This window comes from Pristis pectinata, chromosome 18, assembly GCF_009764475.1.
Source record: "Pristis pectinata isolate sPriPec2 chromosome 18, sPriPec2.1.pri, whole genome shotgun sequence".
NCBI classification, from domain to species: domain Eukaryota; kingdom Metazoa; phylum Chordata; class Chondrichthyes; order Rhinopristiformes; family Pristidae; genus Pristis; species Pristis pectinata.
In genome coordinates, this window is record NC_067422.1 from 16,046,673 (window position 1) to 16,071,113 (window position 24,441).

At 38.3% G+C, this 24,441-nt stretch overlaps 1 protein-coding gene across 1 annotated transcript in view; it reads left to right on the forward strand.

The window, feature by feature from the left end:
• Positions 1-24,441, forward strand: part of nploc4 (NPL4 homolog, ubiquitin recognition factor) — a 57,014-nt gene that overhangs the window by 23,802 nt on the left and 8,771 nt on the right. Inside the window, exons 9-16 of the mRNA XM_052032659.1 lie at positions 219-398; positions 4,033-4,119; positions 5,634-5,705; positions 10,010-10,136; positions 10,615-10,775; positions 12,992-13,063; positions 16,351-16,446; positions 16,549-16,665. Coding sequence (XP_051888619.1) covers positions 219-398; positions 4,033-4,119; positions 5,634-5,705; positions 10,010-10,136; positions 10,615-10,775; positions 12,992-13,063; positions 16,351-16,446; positions 16,549-16,665 — 912 coding nt within the window. The remainder of the gene's footprint in view (positions 1-218; positions 399-4,032; positions 4,120-5,633; positions 5,706-10,009; positions 10,137-10,614; positions 10,776-12,991; positions 13,064-16,350; positions 16,447-16,548; positions 16,666-24,441) is intronic.

Consider the following 24,441-nt stretch of genomic DNA (forward strand, 5'->3'; position numbering starts at 1 on the left):
GAGAATCCAAATTATTCTGTAATCCAAAATATTTTTAGTGAAAAATTATTTTGTACACCCTTTTCCTTTTGGGGGGGGAAAAAAAGTAATTAAAATGATTTGAAGGTTGTAGAAACACATTATGATCAGTTGCAATAGAATTTTTACTGTATGAAATGAGCACCAGTTTGGATTGCTAATAGTCTTAATAACTAATTAGAAAATGTCCTTTTGAACAGAAATACAGGCATGTGGATAACATCATGTTTGAGAACCACACAATCGCAGATCGATTCCTCAACTTTTGGCGTCAGACAGGGAACCAGAGGCTAGGATTCCTTTATGGTCGTTATACTGAACACACGGACATTCCTCTAGGTATTCGAGCTGAGGTTGCTGCCATTTATGAGCCCCCACAGGTCAGAGATCTGTCTTTTCAAGTTTAATAACAGAGATGACATGTGCAGGAATTCTTTGTGCTTTTCGTTCTTTTTGTGTTAACAATATTCCACGTTTTGCACAATATTTTCAAATAGAGTGGGTTGAAATACAGAAAAGGAGTGGGGGGGGAATGCTCTTTCATAGACATTGAACAGCACAGGCCCTTCGGCCCACAATGTTGTGCTGACCTATATAAACCTTATCCCCATTCAATCTATTCCCCACTCTACTTCACTTCCCATAACCCTCTATTTTTCTTTCATCGACGTGCCTATCTAATAGTCTCTTAAATGATCCTATCATATCAGCCCCTACCACCACCCCCAGCAGTGCTTTCCAGGCACCCAACACTCTCTGTGTACTTCTGACATCTCCCCTGAACTTTCCTCCACACACCTTAAACGGGTGACCTCTCGTATTGGCCATTGCCATCCTGGGGAAAAGATGCTCGCTGTCCACTCTGTCTATGCCTCTCATAATCTTGTCTACCTTTATCAAGTCTCCTCTCATCCTCTGTTGCTCCAAAGAGAAAAGCCCTAACTCACTCAACCTCTCCTCATAAGACATGCTCTCCATCCTTGTAACTCTCTTCTGCACCCTCTCCAAAGCTTTCACATCCTTCCTATAATGTGGTGACCAGAACTGAACAGATTTTCCAAATGAGTCTTGTAGAGTTGCAATGTTACCTCATGGCCCTTGAACTCAATTCCCTGGCTAATGAAGGCCAGCACACCATACGCCGCCTGAACTGCCTTATCTACTTATGAGGCAACTTTGAGGGATCTTTGTACTTGGACCCCAAGATCTCTCTGTTCCTCCACACTGCTAAGAATCCTGCCATTAACCATGTACTCTGTCTTCAAGTTCGTTTTTCCAAAGTGTATCACTTCACACTTCTCTGGATTGAACTCCATCTGCCACTCTCTGCCCATCTCTGCATCCTATCTAAATCCCGTTACAACCTATGACAACCTTTCTTGCTATCTCCTACTTCACCAACCTTCCTGTCATCTGCAACCTTATCAACCCATCCTTCCACTTCCTCATCCAAATCACAAAGAACAGGGGTCCCAGAACAGATCCCTGTGGAACACCACTAGTCACCGACCTCCAGGTCAAATACTTCCCTTCTACAACCACTCTCTGCCTTCTGTGGGTAAGTCAATTTTGAATTCACACAGCCAATTTTCCATGGATCCCATACCTCATGACTTTCTGAATGAGCCTACCATTGGGGAACCTTGTCAAACACCTTGCTAAAATCCATATATACCACATCCACCATATTACCTTCATCGGTTTGTTTTGTCACTTCCTCAAAAAAAACTCTTAAGCTTTTGAGGCACAACCTGCCCTTCACAAGGCCATGTTGACTATCCCTAATAAGATTACACTTCTCCAAGTGCTCATAAGTCCGGTCCCTAAGAATCCTCTCCAATAGTTTGCCCACCACTGACATAAGGCTCACTGGTCTCTAATTCCTGGGATTATCCCTTTTACCTTTCTTGAACAATGGAACAACGTTTGCCATTGTTCAATCCTCCAGTACCACTCCTGTGGCCAGGGAGGACTCAAGGATCATTAACACTCCAGCTATTCTCTTCCCTCTCTTCCCATAGTAACCTGGGGTATATCCTGTCTGACCCTGTGGACTTAATGCTTTTTAGAACTCCAACTCTGCTTCCTTCTTAACTTTGACATGCTTCAACACATTTGCCTGTTCTACACTAACCTCACACCTCACATGTAAAGTAATGAGCATGAGTGGATCATCCACTTTGTGTCGGCTGAGTTTGATAATGTGGCACGTGTTTTTCTGATGTTGTGTCTGATTCTTATTTAATTTGGGTTTGGTTCTCTCAAGCTCAAGGTAGGAAGCCTGAGAAGAAAAGACTTGAACAAATGTATTTTTTTTTAAGAAGTGTTTGCTGATCTAAATGTTCTTTTATGTTGAGTGTAAAACTATGAGTTATGAATTCTTAAGTAACTTCTCCATATGGAAGGGAACTAGCATCTGGATTTTTATGCAGCACAACAGAAATCAAATGGCCTCATGGTACTATTACTTCCAACAAAAATACTGTTCTTTCCAGTTGTTCAATAAATCCACTAGATGGCCCCATGTCATCTTTTCTAATACAAGCAAATGCTGTTTCGTAGGATTTTTAAATTGGTTGCTGTTGAGCAGTAAATGTATTATTCTAAAGTAAATTAATAATACTATACTATCGTGCAAGTTTGAGGCACATGGAATTCAGCCTATTCTGGAGTATACAACTTGTTTCTTTCAATACATTTGTGCACTAATTTATCTGAATCATTTTATTAAATCAATTGAACCTTTTTAGATGCATATCATTTTTGTAAATTGATACTATTTTTAACAAGATGTTTGTTTGTGGAAATGGGATTGTTACTGAGCTTACCTGAGCTAAACAATGCATCATAAGGGAACACCTCTAAACCTGCTTTTTAATTTATTGACTAAAGAGTCTGAGTATAATTCTTGAACAATATAGATGTTTTTTTAGCTTGCCCAGTCTGCAGCATCAGCATCATATTTGCTATTTGGCTGAAGATCAAAAGGAACAAAACCACTGGGTTAGCTGATGTGGTATGGGTAAATTAATATACCTCCTGGATAAGGACAAAACTAAATGCCATCAGGGAGAATGGGATGCAATCTGTGGCATCCAAGTAGAACTGAAATATAAACCTTAGTATTAAAGTTAAGTGGTGAATTACTTTTAGCAAAATGTTTGACCAGAAAGGACAGTGCTGTTGACAAGACCTTTAGTTGGGCAATTTGCATGAGTGAATTGATCCATTTCAAGGTGGGCTTGTAAATGTTCATGAACTAGAAATATACAAAAGTTGACCTTTTGTCAATGCACTGATTACTAACTCCTGTTCCAGAACCAGGGTCTAGTGGGCAAATGGATTTCTCTGCATATTTCCTTTCATCTGTAAGATCTTTCATGTAATCTGGACCGAAGGAATGAAATTGATTATGGTAATCAATTTTTGGCCTTGGAATCCAAGATTCTTTGATAACCTGAGCTGTTGCATTCTCATTTGATTATCAGGTCAGATGCATGTCTTAGATCTATCTGTCTTCCAATTGAAAGGAGATGATTCTAGAACATGACTATCATAATTTTGTTGCTGGCCAATGCTTCTCAAAAGCCTTTTCTCTATTCTTATAATTGTTTTTATTTTTTTAAAAAAATTGGATCATTCCTCTGTAAGGCAACTTTGATTTTACTCCTTTTTAAATTGTTAAGCGATCTTCAGGTAAAATCCTAGTTTGAAATGGATTCAGTTTTCTATGATTCTCTAACCTTAGACTAGTTTGTACTCTTATTGTTGAAAACCACATGATAATTACATTTAAATTGTGCTGTTACTCTATGAATTATAGTAAATTAATTAAAATTTGTCTTTGGGTTAAATACTTGGTAAGATCGTAGATTGCTGGCTATTTGGTCCTTTGTGTCTGTGCTGGTAGTACTAGTATTGAACTAAATTCAATTTAGAAAAATTGAATTTTCCCATCTTCCACTGCTGGCAAGTTTGCCTCTGAGTCTAGATTGTTTTTTTTTGTGTGTGTAGATTGGTACAGCAAACAGCCTAGAACTACTGGAAGACCCCAAAGCTGAAGTTGTAGATGAAATTGCTGCTAAACTTGGATTGAGGAAGGTGAGTCAAGGTCTGGCTTTTGCTGACAATGAGGCTGTCAACAAAAAGGATAGTAGCATCTGGTCTCCACATGCGAGCAGTTAAATGCAGAAATTGGGTGGGGGGGCGGGAGTGGGGGAGAGGTGAGGGGGCTGCTGGGTGTTGCCAACAGAATTATGCTGCTGCTCCACTAGCATTGCCACACTCACACTATGAGAAATTTCTTGAAGTTTGAGCACCAAGCTACTAACTACGTAAGAGAAAATTTGGGCTTGTCTATTTAAGTCTAAATGAACTTCAAAAGGCACGACAAGTCTTAATTATACCAATATCGTCTCTTGCACCCTTCAATATTGCCATCAAGTGGCTTTGTGATTTTTATCAAATTAAAACAATTGCACTTATTAAAAAATGTAACCTAAACATTGAAGAAGTACTTTAAAATAGGGGCTTTCTTCCAATGTTTGAAGCCTGTATTGTTTTACTTTTATTAACAATAAGCAGATGTGGAGCATTGCTTTACAGTAAATGTAAGTAATTGTTTCCAGCTGTTTTGGACAGCACAATGTAAGACTTTTGGATGAGTGGAAAATAAAGTTTATTTAACTTCCAGGCCTGTGTGAATAGAACAAATACTCTTAAGTTCAGGCACAGCTGTGTTCCTGAATTTAAGCAGAAGCATTTTCTGAATAATAACCATTAACCCGTATGTGGGGTTGTGTGATGAGATAGTGTCACTGGGATGCCGTGGAGTGTGACAAAGGATTTGGTTGGCAAAAATAGAATATTGGGTGGGGGAGGGAGCAATTTGTATGAACAAGATTTAAGTTGCAAATATAAACTAACCAAAAGGAATGGTTACATACGGCAAATCCATTCTTCGCTTTGTAGTTCGCTTTAGCTGCTCTGGTCTAATTTTATGTGACTCAATGACAATTGAACGCTGTAATGAAGTGCCCTCAGAAGTTTTATAGCATTAAAGGTGTTTAATAAGTATAAGTTGTTGCTACCATTTTCTTCTCTCCCTGCTATAGTCTTTCCTCTTGCTCAGTGACTGCTTCAGTGTGTCAATAGAGGCAGTAGTTGCAATTCATTGTTATGGGTTCCATTATTAAATCTTGTCACATTGATTGTTATGTATATTGTGGCCTGTTAATCAAATTCAACAATAAATATTGAAAATGTTAAAATTTCATTTAAAAACAAAATTTCTGACATTTTCAGAAGTTGCATCCAAAAGGTTGCATTCACAGGATATGCAAACATTAGTAACAATTTTTGTTGCAAGATTGATTTCTGAGACTTTTATCCCTGATCTTGGGAATTGAAGATGAATAAGTAAAGCTGGGCACTATTAGATTTTGGACATTTACAAGAATATCCTGACTGAGAACAAAACGGTGTGGAGGGAAAGCTTAAAATTCAACTAAGTTTTTCCTGAGCCTCAACTGAAGGCAATGCCAAGGAAACATGAAAACTTTTGAAGTTCCCTAATGATTTAGGTGCATTTGGCTTTCTGCATCATCTTGTTTCAGGTTGGTTGGATATTCACAGACCTTCTATCAGAGGATACAAGGAAGGGCACAGTCAAATTCATCAGGAATAAAGTAAGGAACCTCGTGCTTATTGAAAAGGATTTTTAGGATTGTAAAAACACATGTTTAGAATCATCATGTCTTGTAGGGTGTTAACATGCTTCAAAAATTTAAAATCTTCTCACCTTCAAGAAGAATTGAGTTTCTAATCTGCTTGAGTTTCATACCTGAATGTCTTGTCTTTTTTTCCCTTCTGGAATTTGGGATTTTGGTTTATTTGGGGAATCTGGCACATATTGTTGGCATAACATGTCTAATCCCAGATTATTTAGCAGTATTCTTCATTTCCTTTGGGTTTTCTTTTCCATAATTTAAAAATACTGTCACTTCAACTATAACTGCAAACACTATCTCTGTGCGTAACATGTTACTGAATGATTTTAAACATTCTTCATACATGCTTATCAGTCCTGCTTCCTAATTTTGAAGTATGAAATCAAAACTAATTTCATAGTGGCATTAGAATTAGAATGTAAAGCAAATGTGAAGGTTCAGAATGACTTCTAAAGCAAAGTGGATTGGAACGTTTTACTCTTAAGAATTTTGCTTTTTTTTTCTCCCCCAGTATATTCCCAGTACTGCAGCGGTATTTTATAGTTTCCTTTTACACCAGATCTGCATTTGTTATGCAAATGCTATGTAGGACAGTATAAATTCATATTTTTTAATGCATGATCTATTCAAAAATGTTTCCTCTGTCAGTCCTTAATACCATTGATCCATGTAATTTTTCTTTTAATATGGGTATGGCAATTGCTTCATTGAGTTATTAACAAAAAAAAACTCGAAACTGTTGTTAGATTAAGGAATTAATTTGGTTTCATCATGAAGTTATTAATGTTTCTACTTAGCTTATGATTGTTCTCAACTATCTATTTAAATAATGAAAATGTGTTTGGATGTGCAGTTCATTGATATAGAAAAGGAACAGGGAGAAGTGTTTTAAATGTGCACTTGATATTTATAATCTTGTGGCATTTTCAGCACAAAGTATGAAATTGGCATTTGTTGCATTCCAGAAATCTGAGTTTCATGTTCATAGAGGTAACCATGCAGTCATAAAAGGAACTGTGCGTCTTCATCCCACCTAGCAGCACCCCATCCCCAACCCAGTTGCACTTCTGTATCCTCCCCACAGCCCATGCTGCCATCAAACTTTATCATCAGACTTGAATATTGACACACCAAAATCTTCGGCAAAGTCTTTATTATAGACTGTGAACAAATGGGGCCCAGCACCAGCCTCTATGACATCCCATTGGTCATGGGCTCTCAACTAAAAATGGCTTGTTTATTCCTACTCTGAGGTTTTGGTCCATTAATTGGTCCTGAGTCCACACCAGTGTACTGGTCCCAATACTGTAATAATCTCCTTGTGTGACATTTTCTGAAAGTCCAGAAATGCCACATCAACTTGATTGCCCTTGTTCTATTCTGTGAATTACAATCACAGAAAAATTCCACCAGATTTGTCAAATGACTTTCCTTTCACATTGAAACCCAATTTAAAGTGCCATGTTACCACTTCCTTACTAATAGATTCCAGCAGTTCCCTACCACTAAAAATAAAATAAAATGCAGCTGATGGAAATTTGAAGTAAAAACAAAAAGCTGGAATAAGTCAGCAAGTCAGGCAGCAAATGTGGAAAGAGAAACGGTCAACATTTCGGGTCTGTGATCCCACATCTGAACTGGGAAAGAGAGATGCCAGTGAGTTTTCAGTAGGAGATAAGATGGTGTAGAATAAAGGGAATGTACGTGATTGGGTGAGTTGTTAATGTTGACTCAGTTTTCCTTATCCTACTTGTATAAGTCTGGCCTGCCAGGTTGGTCCCACAATCTTACCATTAACAACACGGTACACAGACCAAGAAGCTTAATGTGCTAGTAACTGTCATCATTAAGTCATTTTGACTCGCTCTATCACAGACATTCCCTTTGTTCTACATATCCCTCCCCAACCTTCTACTGAAAACTAACTTCTATCTCTCTCTTTCCCGGTTCCTTTGAAGGATCACAGACCTGAACCATTGACGGTTTCTTTCACATTTGCTGCCTAACCTGAGTTTTTCTAGCATTTTCTATTTTTATTCTCCACTACTGATATCAGGCTAACTGATCTGTACTTCCCTGTTTTCTTCTACCTCCTTTTCTGAAGTATTGGGATATATTTACTACCTTACAGTCTGTGGGAATCATTCCAGAACCTATGGACCTTTAGGAGATAACCAATGCATTCACCATCTGCATAGCCACTGCCTTGAAAAGTGTAGGATGCAGATTGTTGGCTCCTGGGAATTTATCAGCTTTCAATCCCATTAATTTCTCCAGTACTAGTGTTTCTTTTCTACTCCTGCTAACCTTTTTGAGAACCCCATTTACTCTGGACCTTTAAGACCACTCTTTTCAAGAGGTTTTCTGTGTCTACTTTCTTGAAGATGCACAAAATATCTGTTTAATTTCTCTGCCATTTCCTTATTCTCCAATGCAATTTCTCCTCCCTCAGTCTGTGAGGGACCCATGTTAACTTCAGCTATTTTTTTTTGTATTACGTAGCTGTTGCAATTGCTTTTTATGTTCCTCGCTAGTCTGCTCTTATTCTACTTTCTCATCAATGCATTGGTCCTCCTTTGAGACACTTTCAGAATTCAGCAATCCTTGGGCATATTGCTTTTTTGGCCACAGATAAGCCTTTTCCTTTTAATCTAATATTGTATTTAACTTGATAGCCATGGCTAAAACACTTTTAATGTTGGGTCTTTGTCTTAAAAGGATATATATTACTTGTAAACCAAGTAAGAAGACCAGCTGCTGCCTTATGGAGAGAGAGTAAAAATCAAATCACTGGAGGCTGGGAGTTCAAAAGAAATCAAGTTTATGATAAATTCGTTGTCAAGGCAGTGGCTAGGACAGAGTTAATATTACTTGGAGCATCCCATTGGGAAAAGACAGTACGTTTAGAGTGCACAGCATGTGTTCTTCAAGATGAGGAATTTTTGTTAGGAAAGAATTCACATATCGGCATGGTTTCCATAGGTGGTATAAGTTAATGCATTACGTAGAGGTTTTTGCAATTTATGGCAGACTTGGATACGATGATAACAGAAAGACCATTTCCTTTCTTTAGATTGGTATTGATTTTAAAATTCTTACTGAGAGGAAGGAAAGAGGTGAGGATAAATGTAGTGGTATACTGTAGCACGGTATGCTCTCCCATAACCCTTGGTGGAGGCACAGACAATTGAATTTTCAAAAGAATAGCAGACAAATATTTAAAGAAGAGGACAATAAAAGGCTCAAGAGGTTTAAATTTCCCTATCAAGGTGCTGTCAGAGGCACAAAAGTTTCATGGATTCTGTGGCGATTATGGCCCGGTCACTATCACCAGTGAGCGCTGCTTTGTCATTCACTCTGAGTCAGCTGATTTGCTTCTGGTCTAGTTCTGAGACTAACAAGACTTGAGTAGACTCTGCCATAAATGGAACAGGAGATACTTGAAGGAGTGGTTAGTGGTATGGGATGTTGGGCACTTCTGCCACAGGAGACTTAGTCCTTGGTGCAATCTTGACTGCTTGTCCATTTTGAGTGGTTGTGGACAAGGGATTCCCATGAATTGGTTGGAGTATTATATTTTATGAAGGAGGCTTTCAGAACATCCTTGATTAGTTTACTCCGTCCTTCTGGTAATCCCTTGCCTTGGAGAATCTATTTCAGAATTCTTGTTTCAAGTGAGCGAATGGCATGGTCTGCCCACCTTTATGGCTAGTTATAGGAAATTAAAGCTTCAATGTTGGTGTTGCTGGGAGAGGTTGCTGATATTAGTTCACTTATCCTACTAGTGGATTTAGAGGTTTGGAGGATTTTGCAGAACCAATGGTGATGGTGCTTTTGTTCTTTGAGGTCCCTGATATAGGTAGTCCACGTCTCAGAATGTACAGGAGGGCAGAAATCACTGCTGCTTGGTGAACAATGAGCTTTGTGGCAGGTTTAAGGTTGTGATCTTCAAATACTTTACCCTCAAAAGCCAAAAGTTGTGCTGACACACTGAAGGTGATGGTGAATTTCATCTTTGTCCATCTTTGCTGAGAGTGGTTAAATCTGTTCTAGAGACATGGGGGACAGGGTTGGAGGAATTGGCTTTCTTGTCTGCATAAACAAATATGTAAATTAGTTTAAGTGGAAATTCTACCAGTTTATACTATAACATGAGTCTATCCACTATTTTTGACAGTGGCTTGTAAATTGGTTGTATTTATATTATAAATGCAAAACTGTTGTTAGTGATTTTAAATGCTAATGTTTTATTTTTCTGTTAGGATGCACATTTTCTAAGTGCAGAGGAGTGCATCACAGCAGGAGATTTCCAGAACAAACATCCCAATGCTTGCCGACTATCTCCTGATGGTCATTTTGGATCCAAGTTTGTTACTGTCTTGGCAACAGGTATATGTTGATTCTGCCCATGGTCAAATCACAGTTTGTGAAAAGTGTTACAAAATGAGAAACTCAGCGTGCACCACTTAGTGCTCTGTTAGGCAAACTCTATTTGCCACAGCACACAATACCCATTAGACACCTAACAAAAGTTTTTTTTTCCCCTGTTCCTACAATGAACTGCCAGCAATTTTCTCACCGTTCAATGGAACTGGATCAGATGTTATCCAAAAACAGTGTCTACAGTGACTGGATATATCCAGTTCAAAAAGAAAATGTAAAAATTGCAATCTGACATGATCAAATGTTTGTTTTTGCAAAGTTGATAATTTTACAGCTGGGTTAGCAATGTGACAAGGAAGAGAGCAGTGGAAATTTTCAAACAAATTGATACTGTAAATATTTAATTTTCCACAACACAATTTCTTCACTCCCTTGCCCATCAACCTTATTTCACATTTCAAATTTGTGTTCTTCATTTCTTTAGGTGGCCCAGATAATCAGGTTCATTTTGAAGGTTACCAGGTTTCCAATCAGTGCATGGCCCTAGTCGGTGATGACTGTTTTCTGCCATGTCGAGATGCACCAGAACTGGGATATGTAAAGGAGTCTTCCAGTGAACAGTATGTTCCTGATGTTTTCTATAAGGTAACCACCAAACTCTTTGTGCTGTGGTGCCTTATAAACTGTAGAACAAACACACTAACTGCTTTAAATATGATTTATTCATTGTTGTTTGTCAGCATAAACTTTCCGTAGAAATCTTGAAAAGAGGATAGTGAAAGAAATCTCCAAAATAGAAAATCAATAATAATGTGATGTAATGTTTAATTTTGTAGTAATGTGTGAGGGCAATTTCTTATTTGGCAAAGTAGAGGGCCTTTACAATCAAAATATCATTTCTTTTATTTGAGACTTTCTGTTTGACTGTAAGCTAAACTACCAACTATATTCCTATCCTTCAAACCTGCTTGCTTCTACCTCCTCAGTATTGCCTTTTTCTACCTGAGTTCATCCAGCTCCTGCTGAAACCCTCATCCTTGTCTTTATTATCTCGAATTAACTACTCCAATACTTTCCAGGCCAACTTACAGAAATCCACCTGCACAGAAGACCATTCCGCCCATTGTGTGCAAAAACCTATCCAATTCCTTTTTACAAATTACTATTACATGTTGATCCACTTCTCTATTGGGTATTGCATAACTTGATATTTAGAAAATAATTGCTATTTCCTTTGATGGCTATCTTTAAGCTGTTTACCCAGAAATAGAAATTCTCAGTTGTGTATTAAAATCTGTCATAACTTTAAATTTGTTAAATTTCCCCTTTATCTTCTTTACACCAAAGAGAACATTACCAGTTTCTCTATGACCTCAACTTAACTGGAGTTCCTCTTCCCTGGTTAATACTGATAAATCTCTCATTCTCTACAAGACCTCAATAGCCTTCTATGGTGTGGCAGCCTGCATTCAGCTCGTTCCATTCTTATGTAAGCAGTTATAGCCAATGAATTTTTTGCAGTGCTTTTCCTTCCAACCCTGGCACCGTTATCTGAAGTGTCCAAGTACTTTGGACCACACCTAATTTCCCATCTGCATCCTGCAACAACATCTGCAGACACAGCACCAATTCTTAGATCTAATCTGACATCAGGCTCCACCTCACCACCATGTCAATTGATCCTCCCACTCTCTATTTTCTTGCCCATCCTCCAGCATTGAATGAGCAGAAATTTCCTTCAACTAATTATTGAGAAATCAAGGCTATTGTCTTTGGTCCCTGCCATAAGCTCTACGTTATCTTACTCACTCTCCCTGCTGTTTAAAGTTGATCTGACAACAATGATGTCAGATTTCATCCCAGGCTAAACTTTCCACCACATGCTTGTGCCATCACTAAAATTGTCTATTTCTACCAACATCACATCATTCATCTATTAAAACCTGTTACATATAGGTGTATCTATTCCTAGACCATATCAGACCTCCCCTGGATTATTCTCTGTAACCCTGAGATCATCCAAAACTGCAGCTCATGACTTACGTACTACCAGCATGTTCTGCATCACCCCTGTGCTTGCTGACCTATTTTGACTTGCAGTTAACATTGCCGTAATTTTAAAATGCTCTTCCTTGTTTCCAACTTCCTTCATGATCCTGACCTCTCCTTTTACAATCTCCATTCCTACAATCCCACAAGATATCTGCATTCTTCTGCTCTGGTCAATTTAAATCTTTACCATAGGGGTCTATGCTTTCAGCTGCCGAGTCTGCAACTTTAGAATTTCTTTCCTAAGCAATTCTCTACTTTTTTTAGGTTTTAAGGAGAGTCTTAAAACAATCTCCCTGATCAAGCAGTTGGTTATCTGTCCTAGTGTCTCCTTGGGTGGCTGTGTTTCAAAATCCTGTAATGTGCCTTGTGACATTTTACTACATGGTCAACGGTACAAGGAATTGTATGCAAGACTCAAGCTGTGGCCTAACTAGTGATTTATAAATGTTTTGCATAATTGTCTATTTATACTCTTTGCTTCTATATATAAAGCCAGATGCTGCATTTGTTGCCTTGAATTATTGGTCCCTGTCATTGGTTTGTAAATCTGAAACTAGTTTTCTGTCCTCCACAACCTTAAAAGCTATAATTCTTCTTGTTCTTTCTTCCAAGGGTCCCACTATATACTTTGCATTAAATTTCATCTGCCATGTATCTACCATTTTTACCACTGTCCTCCTAAAGCCTGCTGCCATGCTTATCAGATTAATTCTTGTTAATATATTCATGTAAATGTATACGTAAATGTTTTTTTTTGTTGCATGTTCTAATAAATGAGCTGGCATGGTGAATTATTCTTTGTCTCATAGGATATAGACAAGTTTGGCAACGAAATTACACAGTTGGCACGGCCACTGCCAGTTGAGTACCTGATCATAGATGTAAGTGCGAGCTAAGGTACATTTCTAACCCTGAATTTGCTTGGTGCTGTAGTTCATTTTGCCTGGGATACTGTAAGAAATAGAGAGACATGGCTTAAGTTTACTAATGCTCAATTTGCTTCTATAGTTCTACAATACTGCAATTGCATAAAGTGGATAAAAGCCGATGTGCCTCCATGTATAATTCACGTTCTAAAAAAAGACTTAATTTCTGTTAAGGACATTTATGCTTTCTGTTAACATTCATAGCTGAGGTTAAATTGGCAAGGATGTGTCGATGTTGTACATCATCCCCTATCCTCCTCCTCTAATTTATTTCAGTAGCTGTAACACAAACTGGATTCAGATAAAATATGTGGAAGTCATGTATCTAAACCATTTCACTTGACTAAAATTTTGTTAATGTAATTAAAATGTGCAAAATACACTAATTTTATTTGAATCTTTTTTTCTTAGGCAATACTTCTGGCAATCCATTTGGAAAAATGTGTGAATTTTTTTTTGTGAAGATAAATATAACAGACATGATGTTTCAGAGTGAACATAAACTCTGACTCTCCCGATGACAAGACTGGTTAAGATCATGAGTAGCTGAGTCATAAAGACTAGGAAGACATTACTGTCAGTTCTGCATGGTGCTAAATTAGTTACTGTCCCCAAGGTGGACAGTTGGCATACACATTGTTTATGGGATAACTATGTTGGGGAAGGAAAAGACATTTGGTCAAATTACCCAGTCCTGGTGCCATTTCAGTGGCTGTGTGAATGCAAGACATGATTAAGCTTAACATTAAGGCTCCTTATGATTGATTAGCTTGATGGTGTCCACAGTAAAAGGTGGAGATGGGGTTGCAGAGCAGCTGGTATTTGTGCATTCTTTTTCCAAAAGTGAATCAATGCTTTTGGGAAAGATTGGAGAGGAGGAAAAAATTGGCTAATCCTATTGAATTGCTGATTAGTGATAATGAAAACTTGGTTGAACTAATATCATTGAATATCAAGGAGAAGTGGTTGAATGTTTTCTGGTTTCCAATTTATTATATGAACTCCAGTTATTAAAGTTATATAGGCATTATCCAATTAAAAATCAGTCTGGTTAACTTTGGTCTGTGTCCTAAAACTTTTTGTTCTTGGTAACCAGACTAATAATGTTTGTTAAGCAAAATTGGTGTCACTGCAGACACACCTTAAACAGTTTCCACAGTTTGGGCAATCATTAAAAATTATTATTTCCTATTTAACTTATTTGGTTACTGTCCAACAAAGCAGTAACTTTGCCATTACTCTGCTTAGTTTCTGTTTCCTGCATGGCTCATTAATGAGACTTATTGTCATAAATATGAATTATTTTCTGTCAGTGAGTTTTCTCTTGAGAAATTACAGATGTAAAGGATTATGGCATGTCAGTGGTGTTCTTAACACAGTAGCCATTGCAAGGAATTTCAGAAAAATCTTGAATGAATCTTGAATGAAACTTGAATGTGAAATGAAATGTGGAACTTCAGAATAAAACTTGAAACGGACCAGCATCTGCCAGTACATTGAAATGTTTAAATTGTGAAGCTGTGTACTGTGCAGGTGTTGAAAGTGCTGATCTGTATAACTGTTAGATATCCCAGTTGATGCTTGTTACAGTTCTATTTTCTACGTTATGTTTTAAAACTTTGGCACCTTTTGTGTACATTAAACTAGTCTTTAATTATCTTTAATTATATCAATTAAATTATATTAATTATTTTGATTATTATTATTTTTCTAGGTTGGTTTGATATGTGTAGCTTGGGGAAACTAACAAGAATTGCCATCATTTTTATTTCGTGTATAGTTTAGCATGTGCCAAACTTTACTGTTCATACTCCCCAGTAGTGCACACTTTGATTTATAACACCATGTTCCTCCATCCAAATCATTGAAATTAATAACTAACATTTATATAGTACATTTAGGGGAGTAAAACATTGCTAGATTTTACTTAAGAGCATTATTATATAAAATTTGAGTCCCAGAAGGACAGGTGAACAAATGTTTGATCCCAAGAGGGAAGTTTAAAAAGTGTCTTAAAAGGAGAAATTCTGTGGCTTAGAATTAAGGCATCTGAAGACGTTACCATAAATTAGATAGTAATTAAATATGAAAAGTTGAGGCTTCAGTGCATAATTTTGGTGAATGCCACATTACATCGTGGCAATTGCTGCAACATCTGCTTTCAGTGTTATACTAAAGGCAGCCAAATCTATTGTTTTCTTAACCCCTCTGTTGCTCTAATGTTGCTACATAGCTTGTTTGATATCCAATTGTGCAAGAGTTACAATTTCATCTTGAACCATTAGAAGGACATCATTATCTTTGACTCCTATCCTAATCTCTGTATCTTTTTGCAGTTCTGCTGAAAAGTTAACTCTGTTTCCTTCTCCATACATGCTGTTTGGCTTGCTGAGTATTTTGAAGATTTTCTGTTTTTATTTCATATTTTACTACTAATGGTAGTTTCCTTTAAGCTCCTATTTCACACAGCAAAATTTATAAAACTGAGAATTTACCTATTGACCCCCAAATCCCTGTTGAAAGACCAGATTTCACCACTAGACTTTGGTTAAGGTAGGCAATCTGGAGGAACTGTCTCAAACAGTTGAGCGAATGCCTCCAGTTCCAGCCTTTGGACTGTAACTATTGGGATTCTCAGAAATCTCCATTACTCTAACTCTAGCTTTTTAGCAATTATTTGTTCCATTTCATCCATTATTAGCTACCATGTCTTCAGCTGAACAGCTCCGCTCTCTAGAATTCCTCCCTAAACCACTACCATCAACATAATATCCTTTTTGAATGATTCTTTAAAACTAATCTTTTATCAGATGTTAGGTCACTTTTAATATTTTCTTTGTCTCATTTCTGTGAAACACTTTGGAATGTTTTTCCATATTGAGAACATTATATTCATTCCACCTGTTATGTTTTGTAGAAAGTTTGGTTTATCTTAAACTGCTTGAAGGCCTACTTTACACGTGACTGAAAAATGGAAATAAGTTATCTCAAAGGAAAAGAGAACTGTAAATGCTACACTCTGGAAATTAAAATTCATAACATCAGGTTCAGTAAGGAAAAAGGATAGAGTTAAAATTTGTAGGTATTATTCAAGAAATATTCTGACAAATGGTCTTCATTTGAGATATTAATGCCTTTTCTCTTAACAAAGGATTTGAATATGTTGTCTCTCTTCCAGATCTTTTTGCTTTTACGTTCATAAACCTTTTAACTGATTGAATAACCTATTCTTTTGAACATAGATTCCCACAACTTTTCCAAAGGATCCTGTTTACACCTTTGCTTCATCTTCGCAACCTTTTCCTGTTGTGAACAGGGATGTTGTAGGAGAGACGCAGGTAAATATTCCCTCCAAGTTTCAAAACAAAAATATCAATAAGAAGTGTATTTCTCCGATCCTTTTTATAGAATTATACTAAATGTTCTTATGTTTTCTGTAGGATTTTCACACCCTGGCCTCCTACTTAGCACAGAATCAATCTGCTGTTTTTCTTGATGTCATCTCAGATTTCCACTTACTTCTGTTCCTGGTTACCAATGATGTTATGCCACTCAGGGTGAGTATCATTCAAGAGTGCCTGTATAAGGCAATAATGTAAAAGCAACAGAATTTTACTGTTTTAAAAACTCCATTTAACACTTCAGATATTTGTTTTAAACTCCCTGTATTAAGTGACATTGACCACATGAAAATGAATTTAAAATAAGAATTATTTGTAATAAAAACAAAGTGTGGAAACATCAGCGGGTCAGGCAGCATCTATGTAAAGAGAAACTGAGTTAATGTTTCAGGTTGAAGTCCTTTTGTCAGAACTGTTCACTGTTTCCAGTCTTTTTGGTTATTTCAGATTTTCTACATCTGCAGTTGTTTGATTTTCGGTTAAATATTATTTTGTGAGAATAAAAATGAGAGCAAATGTATGTCAAAATATGATATTCAGGATTGGGTAAGGGCATGACAGTTATTAGTGCTTATTCTGGTATATTGGGTATACTTTGATAAAATGTCTTCATTATTTTGCAGAAGCACCCATGAGCAGCTAAATTTTAATAGCAGTAAACGATAAAAAGAAATATCTTAAATGCACAGCAGTATTGTTAGCATTATAGGGTGAGTTGAGAATGACTGCTCATGACATCGAGCCACATTTAAACAAGAGGAGTTGTAAAACTGGTGTCAATGACTATCATAGAAAACACTCCACTAGAAGGAGTAATACTTTGCACAAAGAAAGATTGTCGTAGATGCCCTCATGATATTACTACAGAAGTTCCTTGGAGCAGTGATCTAGGCACTTCAATTTCATGACACATGAAGTTCCTTCATCATGACATAATAAGTAGGAATATTTGCTCTTGATGGCATGATGTTCAGTTATCTTTGCAATTCCTCAGAAAATAAAGCAGTCCATTCCTGCATGCAGTAAAAACTAGATAATGTTTAAGCACAGGCTTATAAGTTGCAAGTAACATTCATTCCACACAAGTACCAGGCAACAACCATCTCCAACAAGAGAATCCAAGCAAAAAGTTCAACACTGGTAGATCCAGGAAAAGCAAGTCCATAGTTATCATGAGGCTCGTGGTGACTGCAGATAGCTTGCAGTGTGTTCCATCCTGTTGTTCGTTTATGTTACAAAGAAAGATAGCTTTTGCATCTCGGATTTGTCTTAAAGGGTTTTCAGCCACTGAATCAGAAAATGATTTTTAATATAAATTTTTAACTTGACAGTTTAACAACTCATACATATTGTGATTTTTTTTTGTCTTCATTGAATGTTTAAAATATATATTACTAGAATTATTTGAATTTAAACTTGGATGAGAAACGATATAGAAAGAGTATTGTGTGCATGCCTATTTTTGGCAAAGCACCAATCCAAGAGTTGATGCAGAATAAGAAGCAATGTTCTATCTTGGCATATTCCCAGCGAGTGTCTCCTCCAGATCATTTCCAGAACTTACCTTTTAGTTCAGAGCAGCGAGTGTGTGTGTGGATGTATTTGTGGAAGAGCTCGGCTGCCAGTGATCAACTGGAGATCAGGATCATCAAAATTTTGAACTGCTTTTTTGCTGAATATTCTGGGTTAATTTTGCTGGTAATGCCAGCTATTCAGCAGGAAAAGGACAGCATTCTTCAGTGCAAGCGCAGCTCCCTGCACATGTGGATGTTCCCAAGCCTACTGGCCGAGCTCCAGCAATTTCCCAGCAGTATTCAACTGCTGGATTCTGCACTGACACCAAAAATGAAGTAGGACCTTGCTGAGATTCCCTGACATTCAAGCTAGGGACTCTGCTCTCTGATCCTAAATAGTTTTTGAATGCTTTGAATTTCAGATGTTCAGGAATATTGAAAACCTTTGACAGACAGCCGAGATGCTGAAGGGGCTTTGCCATCTGTCGAAGACTCCCAAGTTGTTTTATGATTGGGTTTGTGGCCTGCCTGCATAACCTCATTATGTTTCTAAAGACCCTGCTGCCACTCACAACCTCTGTTTGACTCTAGGATATTTTGGCCAGCAAAGTAAGCATTGTACAGGATGGGTTTGGGAGTGTGCAGAATGTGGGCAGTGGCTCTACAGCAGTGAAATCTGTGTTGTGCATTGGTCACAATTGCTTTCTGCTTAATTAAAAATATTACAATTAATATTAGTTATCCCCTTTATCTGTACTTTTATTATTAACATTTACTAGATCTGTACAGGTATATTAAGGGGTATAGCTGTATATTAATAAGTGTCACAATACAAGTGAATATAAAATCAGCAAATTCTATACAAAATCATTTGGAATTGAACTATATCTTTTTTAGGTCTAAGTTCTGCTGAATCTAAATTAACTGGTTTTGGAAAGTTGCCGATGGTTTGGCATATATCTTAACAGACTTATTTCTTTATGATTGGCATTCACCAGTAAAATGGTGCAAGTCTTGGTCTGGATCACTGAGTTAAAGAAAAAGCCATGTTGAGCAGTTGATGCAAGACTGAGTGAATATTTGTGCCAAAGTGTGATGTGTTCCTGTATTTATTTTTCATTCAAACCGTTCAACTGTAGGATGACCCCTGAATAGCCCCCTTTAAAGATTTAAAATTATGTTCAAGTCTGAGTTTGCAGGACAGTCTTTACATTGAATGGCTTGTTGAAGATGAAGTGATTTTCTGTTTGAGAGATGACAATGAGTGGAAGAATGTGCTTTGATTAAGTACATTTTGTAATCATTAGTGTTAAACACTCAAAATGTATTACTTCCAGATATTTTATAACTGAATGCACATGTATTATTTAAGTAAAAAGTAAAACTCATTCACATTATGAAAAGACTTCAGTTATTCTGACTGAAGCCCTTGATTATATCAGCATATGTGGCGTGATTTGAAACCACACATCTGCCAGCCACAAGTGAGTTTACATAAGGAAGTAGGATACCTTTTTTTGGTGGGGGGGTGGGGGGTTGCAGGGGGAAGATTGTTCAAAGACAAAAAGTCATGCTTGAGGCAAGGATTTCCCTGAACTAGTAACTGCTGTAGATTTGGATATGGCTCCTTTAGAACCAACGGATTAACTATTTAGGAAGCGAGGGATGATGTGCCTTTCTTTTTAACCATTGACGTCATTCCACAAAACTGCAGTTGAACCAAAATGTCCTAAAGAGTTCATGAAATCCTCAGTAGCTGAATTCAGTGAGGTATGCTCAGCAAAATGCCATGGAAACCAAAAGCTAAGAGTTGTAAAGCTTAACTTAAAAGCCTTGGTATATTCATTTGTGCAACATGATAAGCACTGAGAAGGTTAACAATTATTGCTCACTTCCCTCTTGCCCTTACAGTAGGGGTGAGCCACTGTCTGGAACTGCCATAGTCCATGTGGTGAAAGTACTGTTGGATACAAGTTCCAGCATTATAATAAAGGAGCAACAACACTTCCAAATCATGATGATGGTGACTTGTAGGGTAATTTTGAGATGGAAATGTTCCCATGTGCTTGCTCTTCACTTTTTAGTTGGCAGATGTTGTGGATTTAAAAGTACTGCTAAGGAGCCCTTCATGAGTTGTAATGCATCTTGTAGATGGTATAGTCTGCAAATGTGGTAGGGGGGAATGATTGAAAGATGTTCTGCCAGTTATACAGGCTGCTTTCTCCTAGGTAGTGTTGAGCTTCTTGATTGGAACTGCTCTTGTGCAGGCAAGTGTGTGTTTTAGAAGAGGGTCAGGTGGTGAATCACTCACAACATAATGTCTAGTCTGTGACCTGCACTTGTATTTATACATCAATGTGTAGTTAAGTTTCTGGTTAGTGTGAACCCCCAAGATAATAATGGTGGGAAATTCTGTGACAGCGATACCAGGTCAAGGAAATCTTGTTAAAATTTCTCTTATTGGAGATGCTCATTGTATCAAAAAATGCACTTATCTTAATAGCTCAAGCCTGAGTGTTGTCTAGGCCTTCTGCATGAGGCCGTAAACTTTCTCAATATCTCAGGAGTTGAAATTGAACTGCAGGATTATTATTGAGTATCTTCACTATGAAGCAGCTAAAGTTGGTTGGGCCCACAACCCTGCCCTTTGGACCTCCTGCAGCTGCTTCCAGTGGAGACAACCATCCTCCTTTGTGCGTGACACCAGCCACTGAAGTGTTTTTCCCTGTTTCCCACCGGCTGTTTAATATTGATCTTGGTCAAATGCTGCTCCAGTGTCAGATGTATCCACTCCTGCCTCACTTCTGGAATTCCCTGTTTGGAACAAGGCTGTGATGTCCGAAGTTGTATCATGTTGCTTATTGGTGAGCAGATACTGCTTTGTAGCTCTATCGATGACACCCACCACCTCTGGAGCAGTGATTGGTGAGGACTGATTTGTACTTTGTTGAACAACATGTATCAGGGCACTCCCTCACTTTTTCAGGGATATGCAGTGTTGTGGCTGCACTAATAACATTCTCTGTTATACTATCCTAACTTTGGCACATCAAAATGTAAATGATGGGTGCAGCACTAAGGTACAAAATGAAGTCAGCAATGGTTATTATAAATTTAGTTATGCAACTTTCTGTTTTGGTACTTAATCTATCTTTAAACAAGAAATAGGAATTTTCAAGTGTAGGCAAATTGCATACAAAGCTAAAATTTCAGCAAGTGCCATTGTTAGGTTCATTGTGATTTTTTAAAAATCTGCCTTTTACAAGTTGGGGACAATAACTTGTAAGAATAATGATATTTAACAAATCAGAATATTGATTATCACAAGATCACAAGATCACAAGATAAGGGAGCAGAAGCAGGCCATTCGGCCCATCGAGTCTGCTCCAAGGAAAAGGGAAAAAGAAATGGGGTGGGAAAAAAAGAGAGAGAAAAAAAAAAACTATTCTAATCCCATTTGCCAGCCTTATCCCCATATCCCTTGATACCCTGACTATTTAGATATCTGTCTATCTCCTCCTTGAACACCCCCACTGATCTGGCCTCCACTGCTGTGCGTGGCAAGGAGTTCCACAATTTCACCACCCTCTGGGTAAAGAAACTTCTCCTCATCTCTGTCTTGAAACTGTACCCTCTAATTCTAAGATTGTGCCCTCTGGTCCTGGACACGCCCACCAAGGGAAACAGCCTAGCCACATCTACTCTATCCTTACCTGTCAACATTTTAAATGTCGCTACGAGGTCCCCTCTCATCCTTCTGTACTCCAGCGAGTACAGTCCAAGAGCCGACAAACGCTCATCGTACTTAAGCCCTTTCATTCCTGGAATCATTCTCGTAAATCTCCTCTGAACCCTCTCCAACGTCAGCACATCCTTCCTAAGATGCGGGGCCCAAAACTGCGCACAGTATTCCAAATGAGGCCTCACTAGCGCCCCGTAGAGCCTCATCAACACTTCCTTACTTTTATACACTATACCTCTCGAGATGAATGCCAACATAGCATTCGCTTTCTTAACCACCGATCCAACCTGGTGGTTAACTTTTAAGGTATCTTGTATAAGTACCCCCAAGTCCCTTTGTACTACCGCACTATCAATCTTCTCTCCTTCTAGATAATAATCTACCCGCTTATTTCTACTTCCAAAGTGTACAACTGCACATTTCTCAACATTGAATCTCATCTGCCATTTTCTTGCCCATTCTCCTAAACTGTCTAGGTCCCTCTGCATTCTTTCTATTTCCTCTATGCTCCCTACTCCTCCACTTATCTTGGTGTCATCCGCAAACTTAGCCACACAACCATTTATTCCATCATCCAAATCATTGATGTACAAGGTAAAAAGGAGAGGCCCCAACACCGACCCTTGCGGCACACCACTAGTAACCGGTAACCAACCAGAACGAGATCCTTTTATTTCCACCCTTTGCTTCCTGCCAACCAGCCAATTCTCCACCCATTTTGCTACCCTGCCCATAATTCCATGACCTCTCATCTTATTAATCAGTCTCTTGTGAGGCACCTTATCAAAGGCCTTTTGAAAGTCTAAATACACAACATCTACCGCCTCTCCCTTATCCACCCTACCTGTGATTTCTTCAAAAAACTCCAATAGGTTGGTCAGACAGGACCTCCCCTTCACAAAACCATGTTGACTAGGTCCTATCTTGCCTTGCGCCTCTAGGTATTCGGTAACCTCCTCCTTGAGGATAGACTCCAATAATTTTCCCACCACTGACGTCAGACTAATAGGTCTGTAATTGCCTTTGTGCTGCCTCCCACCTTTCTTATATAACGGAACTACATTCGCTACCCTCCAGTCCTCCGGAACCATGCCAGAATCTATCGATTCCTGAAAAATAATCGCCAACGCCTCCGCTATCTCCACAGCCACCTCCTTCAGAACCCGGGGATGCACCTCATCCGGTCCGGGAGACTTATCAGCCTTAAGCCCCTTTAGTTTTCCAAGCACCTTCTCCCTATTAATCTCAATTGAACTCAGCTCCAATTCGTGAGACTCCTGACTAATGGGCACATTGCTTATGTCCTCCACGGTGAAGACCGATGCAAAATATTCATTCAATTCCCTTGCCATCTCACTATCATCCATTATAATACCTCCTGCACCGTTATCAATTGGTCCTATGTCAACCCGTGTCTCTCTTTTATTCCTTATGTATTTAAAAAAACTCTTAGAATCCTTCCGAATGTTGTCCGCCAGCTTCCTTTCGTAACTCATCTTTGCTTTCCTAATGACCTTCTTAGTTTCTCTCTGCAGATTTTTAAAATCGTTCCAATCTTCTGTTTTCCCACTAATTTTTGCTACTTTGTACGCCGCCCCTTTTGCTTTTATTTTATCCTTCACCTCCCTCGTTATCCACATCTGTGCCTTTTTTCCATTCAAAACCTTCTTTTTTCTTGGAATATATCTGTCCTGCATTGTCCTTATTTCCTGTAGAAATTTCTTCCATTTTTCCTCTGCCGTCCCTCCAGCTAACTTACTCCTCCAATCAATTTGGGCCAACTCATCTCTCATACCTTTGTAATTTCCCTTATTCCACTGAAATATCGATACACCAGTTATCAGCTTCTCCTTCTCAAACTTGAAACTAAACTCAATCATATTGTGATCACTTGTTCCCAGTGGTTCCTTTACCTTTAGTTCCCTAATCACCTCGGGTTCACTACACAGCACCCAATCCAAAACAGCCGATCCCCTGGTGGGCTCCTCAATAAGTTGCTCCAGAAAAACATCCCTTAGACATTCCACAAACTCACTCTCCTGAGTACTACCGCCTTGCTGCATTTCCCAGTCCACCTTCATGTTAAAATCCCCCATAATTATCTTCACATTGTCACTCTGACATGCTTTTTCTATCTCAATCTGCAACTTATGGTCCACTTCCTGACTGCTGTTCGGGGGCCTATATATGACTGCTATTATTGTTCTTTTACCCTTGCTATTTCTCAGCTCCACCCATAAGGATTCCACCTCCTCTGACCCAATGTCCTTCCTTTCTATTGATTTTATATCGCTACTAACCATCATGGCCACACCTCCCCCTCTGCCTACCCTCCTATCCTTCCTATATACTGTATACCCCTTGACATTCAGTTCCCAATCACATCCATCATGAAGCCACGACTCAGTGATTGCAACGATGTCATATTTATTAACCTGTAGTTGTGCCACTAGGTCATCTACTTTATTCCTGATGCTACGTGCATTTAAATATAGTATGTTTAGACTGGTATCTGCTATTGATTTTATTGTACCTCTATTGATCAGCAGATTATCCTGACTTTCTACCTGTCCATCCTTCTTACTATCTTCGCTACCTACTATCTTAGACATGTTCGTGTAGACCTCATCCCCTATCCTAACATTCGGTATCCGAACATCCTCATCCCCGATCCTA